Source organism: Myzus persicae, unplaced genomic scaffold, assembly GCF_001856785.1.
Source record: "Myzus persicae strain clone G006 unplaced genomic scaffold, MPER_G0061.0, whole genome shotgun sequence".
Lineage (NCBI taxonomy): Eukaryota > Metazoa > Arthropoda > Insecta > Hemiptera > Aphididae > Myzus > Myzus persicae.
Window position 1 is genome coordinate 433,837 of NW_019101124.1, and position 11,216 is coordinate 445,052.

At 33.3% G+C, this 11,216-nt stretch overlaps 1 protein-coding gene across 1 annotated transcript; it reads left to right on the forward strand.

The window, feature by feature from the left end:
• The first annotated feature begins 2,574 nt into the window (after window positions 1-2,574).
• On the forward strand, window positions 2,575-6,945 carry LOC111027807 (glucose dehydrogenase [FAD, quinone]-like). The gene is made up of 2 exons (XM_022306254.1): window positions 2,575-2,808; window positions 4,990-6,945. The coding sequence occupies exons 1-2, from the start codon at window positions 2,770-2,772 to the stop codon at window positions 6,820-6,822; spliced, it is 1,872 nt and encodes a 623-aa protein (XP_022161946.1). The 5' UTR covers window positions 2,575-2,769; the 3' UTR covers window positions 6,823-6,945.
• The last annotated feature ends 4,271 nt before the right edge of the window (window positions 6,946-11,216 follow it).

Sequence of the window (11,216 nt, forward strand, 5' to 3'; positions counted from 1 at the left end):
TACATTGATGTAGGATTGCATGAAAAATGCATGAAAAATGCATGAAAAATATTTATTTGAGGGTTCAACAAAATTTAATGGATCAATCACGGACCACAAAATCATGTTTAAGGTATCTTTACCTCACTATTAATTCGTTCAATGTTAAGTGATGCTACCCTATATTATTATATTAAAAAATGAAGATAAACTATTTAAGTTATTCATACATTTTTATAGAGTTTAAACATTACAAGTATATAATTTTTTTTATACTTTATTAAGGCTTCAACAACAAACATTTTTAGAATGGGAAGTATATAATATAATGCAAATGTATGGTAATTGACAACGAACTAAAGAATAAGAGGCGAGTATATATTTCCATGTTAAGATTTTTATTTGTACACCAAAACAAACATTGAAAAAATGCAAAATATTATCAAAACAATTATACTAATTAGCAAAATAATGATTTTTTAAGACAAAGTTAGTATAGATTCCCCCCTAATAATTGTTCCCACTGGGTTTCACGAAACTTAGTAGTGGCACTGGATAGATTATCATACATTAATTATTATTCAATGTTAAGTTTGATACCAAAACAACTAAATTGTACTAAACTTAATTATATATTTATATAAACATAGAAGTTGTGGTATAGATTAGGAATAGCACGCTTTTAAAATAATTAAATTGTATTAATTATTTTATTTTTTTAAATTAAGGTACTTACTGGCACTATACCGGTAAGATTTTCAACTACCTAGTAATATATTAAGGCAAGACGATAAAAAAAAATTAAATGAAAACAAAACAATCGTTATTTGCACAGTAAATTAAGTACGAGTATAGAACGGGATGTAAAGTTCTATTAAGTAAGAAAAGTGCTTGAATTCCAAAAAAAAAATTTAATTTAAATATATTATAGACCTACTGAAACTCGTTTGGTTATTTAAAATGGTAGTTGCCTATTTTTTTTAAAATAACAAATGATACACCATTGATACTTAAGTACTATTTATTATATATAGCCATATAGACAAAATAACTCATCAATGTATAGAATAGATTGTATAGAATAAATTTTTTTTAATTTTTATTGTGTGTATATATGTATGTAACACTACTAATACTATATGGCGTGGGCATACCTAAAGTCTTCTATAATCTACTGTTCAACATTTTTAAAGACTATTATTTGTATTGTTAGGTATTGAATATTCCTAAGATTCTGACTTTTGATTATAATATCAGATAAGTATAATTATTTCAAACTTTCAAAACGTCCAGGTATATAAGCCATAAGGTATGTACAAAACGACTGTTTATAATAATTTATATCTTTCCAAGTGTACGTTGATTAGGATTCAATCTCACAGAGGCCAAAACCTGTCTTTAATTATCATAGTCTTCACTCCGTAGTAAAGATAACTATAGCGTCATGCAATATTAATCCTGTTCTTGGCAATTATTATGTTGTTGAATCGACTTGTTTCCGCATTTTATTGACATTGTGATTCTTTGAATGATGAAACTGTTAAAGTACATAATGTATTTATGTATTTATAATGTATACATAATTATAAATAATACGTCAGTTATTGTAAAACACTATCACCATATTTATGTTATGTTAAAGTCTACTTTCGGGAAAATTGATAGGGTATTAAATTAAATGATGATTATTATAAATATTTTCTCAACAAAATTGTAAGCTAAAACAATATTTGTATAAGAACACAAATATATGTAATAATTGATTCATAGAAGATAATAAGTTACATATAATTGGCGAAATAACTTTTTCTTAACAAACCTTATTCACTAACAAACAAATAGTGGTAAGTATTAATACTTGATAATTACCATTAATTACCTGTAATGTAATATTTATTAGTTTATTACTTTAGTAATATTTAATTAACGGTATTAAGTAATGGTGGATAACCACATTAAAATGTTTAAATAATATACTAAAACATATGTTAATTTTTTCATTTTCATTTTCATCTTCCAAAAATGTTTGTAAAATTGTCTTAATAGACAATAGTTTATTGAAGTCCTTAAATATTCGTATAGTTGATTCAACGTAGTAACTATATGGTGAGTGATGAAGACGAATCGTCCACCGTATTAAACGCCGGATGTCTTTACTCGATGAGTTGATGAGATTTTTTTATACTAAATAGTGTTGTATAGTGATATATATATATTATAGAATCAGACGCAGGCGATATACCATATGCAAATACCTATACTCTATAGTAGTATATTCGATCACAAAAATCATCCGAAATTATATTCGGACAATCAATATAACAATAGTCAATAGGTATATTATAAAAACGTCAAATTTTCCGCACTTAGAGCATAATATTATTATGTACATCTGACGTAATAATAAATCGTTCCGACATCATAATATAATATAATATAATACCTACTTGTATCGCAAATAGCAACGATGCATCGAAAAAACGAAACTCTCGTTGTATACCATTCATATAATATTTTGTACACAGTATAAATAGTACCATTATAGGTATATACTTGTGCAGTATCTACCGCACGTTTTAATGTTATTTATTATTTCGGTCGACCGGACGATCGTCACCAGTGTTTAGCTCTAATTTATACTTCACTGAGTTACACTGCCCTGTCGTATTATATAAAATAAGTATAGGTAGGTACTTATGCGTTCTCGGTTCAATCGCATTCAGTCGACTATATATATGCTCATTACACATGAACACTTCACATATGTAAACTGAAAGACATCGTGAAACCATGTTCGTTTATTGGACAGTTATCGCTATGCTGTGTTTGGTGAGTATACAAATATTAAATAAATAATCATTATTCTGTCCGTTATTATGCCTATTATTATAATGAAACTATATAGCATTTTCAATTTTTTTTTTCTTTGAGTAAATATATTTTGATAGTGTACCTAACCAATATTACAAAACAATTATTTTAATAATATAATGTTACAATTTTAACCAATGTACATATTTTTTTTATAATTCCCTAATTTTTTGAAAAGTATTGAGAAAATGTCTTACATTGACCCCCCCCCCCCTCCAAAAAATAAATAAATAAATAAATAAATAAATAAATAATACAAAAGAAATCCAATTTACTTCTAGAATCACTATCAAAGTTTTAAATCAAATCATTTTTTTTTTTTGTATAAAAAGTGTGCAGAAACATGAATCATAGTAAAATCGCTTCGCTCAAATTCTAAAATTCTAAATTGTTGACTCAGATATTTAGCTCCAAAAGTATTATGCATTAAATTTTTATATATTTTATTCTATTAAATTGCATTGATGTCATTGCCTACGAGTCTCAAACATTTTATTTGATAATTATTAAAATATTAACAAAGAAAATAAAACAATTTTTCACTGTTACTAGTATTTGCTTGTACTGTATTAGTTGTATTACTGTAGTATTGTAGATACAATTATTGTAAGTTTTAACTGATATACCTATATTTATTATATTATTCTACATATTGTGTAGATTTTTTTATATAAGACTTTATTTATATACGTTCACATAATGTATCAATGTCGGTGAATTGTTTTAATTTCAAGCACCTATAAAGCAATCCACAGTTCAACAACATTATTATTATATTATGTATATTATCTATATACATACAAAGAGTTTATTAAGATATCATTTTATTGTGATAGCATTAAAATCCACAGCCTGTGTCAAATATTTCCCCAGTTTTTAAATGATTGAGTTAATCTGATAAGTGATTAATTTCTTCTCGGCTGTTCATACAAGTATGACTCCTGTTTAATATATACTATACATATATACACAAACAATACCAATACACACCGAGTACGATAAACGATCAATCGAGACAAATTAGACTCAATTTTAATAAATCACTCCGGAATTTTAATGTATATTATTAAATGTATTAGCATACATTGTGCACGTATTTATAATCGATATAAATTCAAATAGTTCACTTGTTCGTTTTAAATAATATGCATATATTTAAGCATGTAATTATTTATTTATATAATTCTTATGGACTGAAATCCAAATGTAAACAATTTATTCACATATAACTTAATAATTACTTAACTACTCAATTTACATTAGTTTTGGCAAATATAAATGTTTTCAACAAACGCATCTATGTTATATTAATCACCTAATTTCATTATTCAATTAATTAGGAAGTAAGACATGCGATTTGTCGAATTTGAATGTTATTGAAACATATCATAATGTTTTGAATTACAAGTATATATCTTACGACCTTAACATGTATCATTGCTAAGGACGCAGGGATCAATTAAATAAATTTTTTTAGTAACTTATATAAAAATACAACAAAATTTATCACGAGTATAACGAGTCTAAATTTAAATGATATAAAAGTGGTATATAATATGATAACTGACGTGATTCTCTCGATATACTATACACTATACAGTTATGAAAAATAAATCTTAAAATCTATTTTGAATAATCTCCAGATGTCTTTTTTTACTTTTTAGGTGTAAAGACCAACAGGGTCGAATTATACCCTAGAAATCATTGAACTAGTAAACAATATAAAAATTTCAATGTAGTATAGAGGTAGTAAAACTATTACAGCGATGTCTTAAAATGTGACATAAACTGTGTTTATTACAATAACTGACGTCATTAAACACAAATTACTATTACTTTGTTTCCGGTGTAATTATCAAAGTAAATAACATATTTTTCCCGCACTAAAATAAATATTTGGACCTTTTTTATAAGAGATTACTTCTTCTCATCTAATCCTAAAAGAAGACCTGTTTATTTGAAAATAGCCGATTTTATCGGCTTAAAGTGGTCTTAGGTGACAGCTAGCAGTCATCCAAACCTAGGTTTCTTTTATGACTTCCACTAAAAGTGTCTACAAAATTCAGATTTTCTGCTCTTATTTTTTCCGCTATTTTTTTTCGTGGACTATAGATTTGAGAAGTATTGTCTTGTTTTCAGAGCCCTCTGCAGCAGCGGAGTTGGAACGGAGTTTCGTCGTTGATGTATCCGTACGACTACGGTCCGACGCTGTTCGCGGATGCCAATAACGTGACATTCGACTTCATAGTGGTTGGCGGCGGTAGTGCCGGCGCCACGGTCGCCGCTCGCCTCAGTGAAATACCAGAATGGAATGTGCTGCTGCTGGAGGCGGGTGGTGACCCACCAGCCGACACGGAAACGCCCCTCATGTACAGCGAATTGATGACAAGTGACGTCGACTGGACGTTCATCACCGAACCCGAACCGCACTTGTTTGGGGGCTTGGAACACGGCCGGTGCCAGGTATCCAGGGGTTTGATGCTGGGCGGATCATCGTCCATTAACGCCATGATGTACTTGAGGGGCACCAAGCGTGACTTTGACGAGTGGGAGCGGCTTGGCAACGCGGGATGGGGTTTCGGCGACGTGCTGCCGTACTTCATCAAGTCGGAGAATTTTACGGGTAGTGCCAGTCGGCGGGACTCGGTGCCACACGGCCGCGGCGGCCCGCTCACAGTCAGTCCTCTGGTTTCCATCGACCCGGCGTACTCAGCAGTCTCCGACGGAAATCGAATGCTCCGGTTGGCAGAGTTGGACGACATTAACCGGTTCGCGCCTCCGGCGGTTGGGTACGGTCCATTGGACTTCACGGTGCGCGACGGTCTCCGGTGTAGCACGCTCAAGGCGTTCCTGTTGCCGGCCAGCGGACGGCCAAATTTGTTCGTGGCGAAAAATGTCAGGGTGACCCGGGTGATGATACAGCGAATCTCGGCACCCAGCGGTGGAAGTTGCACTAGGGCAGTGGGCGTCGAGTACGTCACACCGTCGGGCCGATCACGGTACGTGTACGGATCCCGTGAAGTGATACTTTCCGCGGGCGTGATTATGAGTCCTCAGATCCTCATGGTGTCAGGCGTGGGACCCGCAGGACACTTGCGCCAACATGGAATCCATGTGATCAGTGACTTGCCTGTAGGCTACAACTACCAGGACCACGTTGCGTTCGCTGGACTTGTGTTCAGCGACCGGAAGAACCGATCCCGAGCCGACATATCACGTGAGAGCACCGACCTGATCCGGAACACATTCGACTTGGTGTCCAGAGGTGTAGGAACGCTGGGCCTGACAAACCTCGTGAGCTTTGTCGACACCGCGGCCAAGGGACGCGCCGACATACAGGTCGTATATCTGAGATTCCCGTACAACAGCACGAGAAACACGCCGAACAAACGGAGCAGGGTGTCGAATCTGTTCGGATACTCAGACCATGTGGCCACAAAGTACGACGATTTGAACATGCTAAGCGACTCTGTGATCGCGATACCGATTAATGTCGATGGCCGGAGCACCGGGCGCGTGGTTCTGCGGTCGGGTGACCCGATGGCGCGCCCGAAAATCTACACTAATTACTTGTCACACGATGACGAGATCGAGACGTTACTGCGTGGAATCGATTTCGTCGTGGAACTGTCAAAAACCAAACCGATGGTGGACGCGGGGCTAGTCCTGGAACCCGTCGAGTTTCCAGACTGTGTGGATTACGCCTGGGGAACTAGGGACTATTGGGTGTGCGCAATCCGCAGCGTGGCCACATCGTTCTACCACCCGGTGGGTACGTGCCGGATGGGACCTGCCCACGACCACCGGTCTGTCGTCGACACCATGCTAAACGTGAAGGGCGTGCGCGGTCTCCGGGTGATTGATAGCTCGATAATGCCCAAAGTCGTTTCTGTAAACACGAACGCCGCGACCATAATGATCGCTGAAAAGGGATCGGACGTTATAAAAAAATGTTACGGTAAGCTCGTGTAATATGTAAAATAATAATGTGATGCAGAATTAGACGTCTGCGGTGGACGTTTTGGACCAAATAATATCAGGATGTATAATAGTGTAATATACATATTATAAATATATTTTTATTTTATTTATTTATTTATTTTTTTTTTAATTGATCCTGAGCCCGGCAACTATGGCCATTAGCTATTAGTAGGTACTGTAAGTTTTTTTTTTTTTTTGTATTGATGGTTTGTAGGTTTTTGGAACGGTAGGGGGAACACGTGTGTGTTTGTATTGGCAGAATTTCGAANAATGGGGCACCCGTAGGTTTCTGCCATGCCCCGGGGGTGGGGGATGGCAGCACTTGCTCTCCGGTCACCGCGACTTGTCCGGAGAAAAATGCCGCCCGGTGGCCGAGGATCGAACCGCGACCGGCTGCGTCGCAGCGGAAGAGTCAGACCACTCGGTCACCTCGTCCCCCTTTTATTTTATTATTAATATTATTATATTACATTGTAGGGCACAAGGCCCAAAACTAGTACTGTGAATACAACAAGGTATATACAATTATGAATATACTGATTGTATTGGGATTAATTTACAATCATTTTAAAGATATATATACATTATACATAGATTAATATAGGTACGCTGTGGCAAAGGAAAAGTGGGTAAGTGGATAAACATTGGCATTCTACATAACCTGGCAAATGTAATTATTATAACGGTTGGAAGCTGGATAGGAGGTAACCACAAGCTGGCCAGAAGTACCCGTTGTGGGTAAGGAAGTTATAAAATTGAACAAAGGCGATAAACCAGGACACTGAATAGTGTTGAAGTGCGGTTGACAAATTTAAGGAGCTGGAATGTACCTGTCCGTGTACAAATATCAGAAATCACTGAAGTTGAGCAGATACAATAGCATAGTTATGTGAGCTATGAGGGATTCTTAATTTTTAATACTTATACACTGACAGTATACGGCACAAAGTTGATTTCACTGCACTCTTTTAACTTGCTTTCTCCTCCGATAACGTAGCATACAATACTATGGAACCAAACTCCAAGATTAATTCTACCATGGAGCAATAAAAGTTATAACGTTTCCATTTTTCCAAAGAACGAAAAAGTTTGAATCCACTCGACACGTATTTTGCGAACTCTGTATGTGTTTTAAGAGCATTGTAGGTTGCAGTCACAATATGCTTCTGGAAGGTTAAGTTTGTCGAATAGATAATTCCTAGATCTATTTTGTAAAGGACATTACATTATATAATGACTGTCTTCTTAGTGTTTCTTTTCATTTTTCAACACTACAAATACCTATACTAGTTTTGTTGTTGACCTATTTAAGAAAAGTGCCTATATTATATTATGCTGTTATCGCATTTTATACTTTTAAATTCATATCGATAACATATAGTATAATGTATACCATTTTTTATATCCAAAATAAAAATTACCACATACGGTATTCGGTTAGTCGTCCATTTGCAGCAATAATGTGACTAACGAGAGTTCGTAGTCAATAAAATATATAGCGAATTATAGTTGAACATTTTAATTTTTTTGGTCACAACCGAATTACAAGTCTTGTGTAGTGTGTTTAATGTAGGGGTTATGAGTTTTTTTTTTAGGACCCTCTGTTACCGCTGGTGTCGGTCTTATAGACTATAGAGCAAGCTTAATAGATGCTCTACATCGGCAACGGAGAATGAAAGCTGATGTAATTATGTATAATAATATATCGCAGATGATGGATCCGTAAAACTCAGACGCCTGCTATAATATATAAACATAATATAATTCCGACTTACCGATCCATATAGGAATGCGTCTAGACCTTGACTGTAATTTGTGTGAGTGTGTGCGTGTCTGGGTGCATGTCTGAGTGCGTGTAAGCTCGTCTGTTTAACTATATAAATACGTACTTATATATATAAAATACTCTGTCTACGACGTGTAAATATAGAATCCACACGCGTAATTTAACATAATATCATCTAGGCCTATTGCGTCTCCGACGAGTGCATTTCGTAATTATTATTATTTATGTTATTGGGCTACTACACGTTATTGTGTGGCGGGTCGTACCTATATAGGTATAATATGTTGATAGTACGCCGTACGGTCACAGCTCTCCTGGAAACCTACAAATAGTGATCGTTTAGTACATTTATAGACAACTTAACCATACAAACTGTTTTATAAACTGCTTGTATGTATGTCGTATGATATGTTTTAAGTAAATTGTCTAAATTACTTATTATCTGCAACTCGCTATACACCTAGTATATATTTATCTAGACAAAGACCATAACTATATCTCAATAATAGCAATGTAAAAAAGTATTAGTATTTTGACAACTAGTTTGGTAATCAACCAGAACAAGACTACCACAACTCACAGTTTATTAATATTGAGATATTACTATGGGTAGTTTAAAATTAAGTCTATGTAGATAGTTACCTAATACAAGAATGTCCTATTAGATATAATTTTTCATTTGGCCGCTAAAAATATGTATCAGTATTGCATTTTTAGATTTGTAAGTAGCTAATTATCAAAGCAGTGATATTGCAGCAGCCGTACTACAAATTTTAAGATACATATTGCTTATACTCAACTAGTATTCAATACTGTTTTATTAAATTATAATGAAAAGTTATTAAAAATAATAAGTAGGTATAATTGTACACACAGACACATCTCAAAATAAGGCAGTTTTACATTCACTTAAAAAATTGTAAAATGCCATAAGTTATAACATAAGATATAGGATACATATAAGGTATAAGAAGATCACTATCAACCTAATTAAGCTGAACTTAATTTAAAATTCATTTATTACGCTGGGAATAAAATAATACACTTATTTAATTAGTATAATATTAATTATACCGTATAAATGTACATACCTATGTTCCTCTAAGAAACACACTGCGAGTTTCGTCAACACTTTTAAAAAAATTGTATAGACTTGTACGAGTAAGAGAACATATTTTTTAAACACTTCCATTATAATATATTGATTGCCTAAGTATAATAAGGACGGATACAATTGATAGCCATCCTCTAATTATTTTTTGTTTATTAATCTATAATAAGACGTGGTACGCGTATGTCTCTAACTCTTGACCATACCTATAATATTTTATAATACGTTTATATTGTATGATGTATCTATATAATTAGACGTATAATTTACGTTTTATATTTTATTATAATTTTTAAAACTATGCTAGTAGGTATTTATTGTTTAACTAATTGATTCATATTTTTTGAATTATTTGGTCTATAGGCGCATATTTTTTATCTAACTGTTACCCCTTTTTCATTTTTAGATCCACTCCATGTGATTTATAAATTAATTAATTTATATATACGATATAAATTTATAATTTTAAATATACATATAAGATATAATATGAATATTAAATAATAAATAATAATGGATCGTTTAGTAAAATAAAATTGTAATAAGGTCTATCGTATAATGTATGTATGTCTTGTACGAATTACAATATTTATTTATTAATAATTTATGTTCCGAGTCATATTAACACAAAAATTGTATGATGAATACATTTTAGATAACATAATTAAGAATAATAATAATACTATCTAAATATTTATCTACTCGTAATACATGAATTATTCTTTGGTAGGCAATAGTCAATTAAGTCAATTACCTCGTATAATAATAATATATAATCATTGATTATACTACTTACTTATTTACTATACTGATTTGCTGAACAAAACTTATCAATATATAGTTTTTTTGCGCTGCTTAATCTTTAGTAGTGAACTTCTAACGTAACCATGGTTCAACATTGAAAAACCCTCTGAAAAATGTATGCAGTGTACATATTACTGCAAATTAGTAGTTACGACATATCATGTTTGGCGTGGTGTTTTTATTAAAAAATAATATATTGCATATATAATATATACACTACTAGATTTTTCTTCATACATTGATATGTGACATGGCAATTCATTTTATAAAAGTTCAACCCTTTATAATGGTTTTTATTTATAATTAATGTTTTATGTTTTGGATAGTTTTGATGGACATGATGACTATTAGAGTTACTACGTATTTACACGTTTACAGAGGCCAAGGGGGGGGGGGGGGGGGGGGGGGGGTTGGACTCACCCGTTGAATACCACTCACCTCCTCCCCACCCCGTATTACCGTCATTGAGATCAGCGGATTAATACTGCTACGCCGTTACACAGATAGTATATACTTACGCAGTAAAACGCGTATGATATTTTTTAATATATATATTTATTTATTATGACAAGAAAACACAATAATATCATTATATATTTATAATATTATGTTCTCGATGAAAGTACTCCAGAAAGACCCACGTAGGTATACCGAAAAGGGTTAGGTAGTCGTCGGGTTTGACAT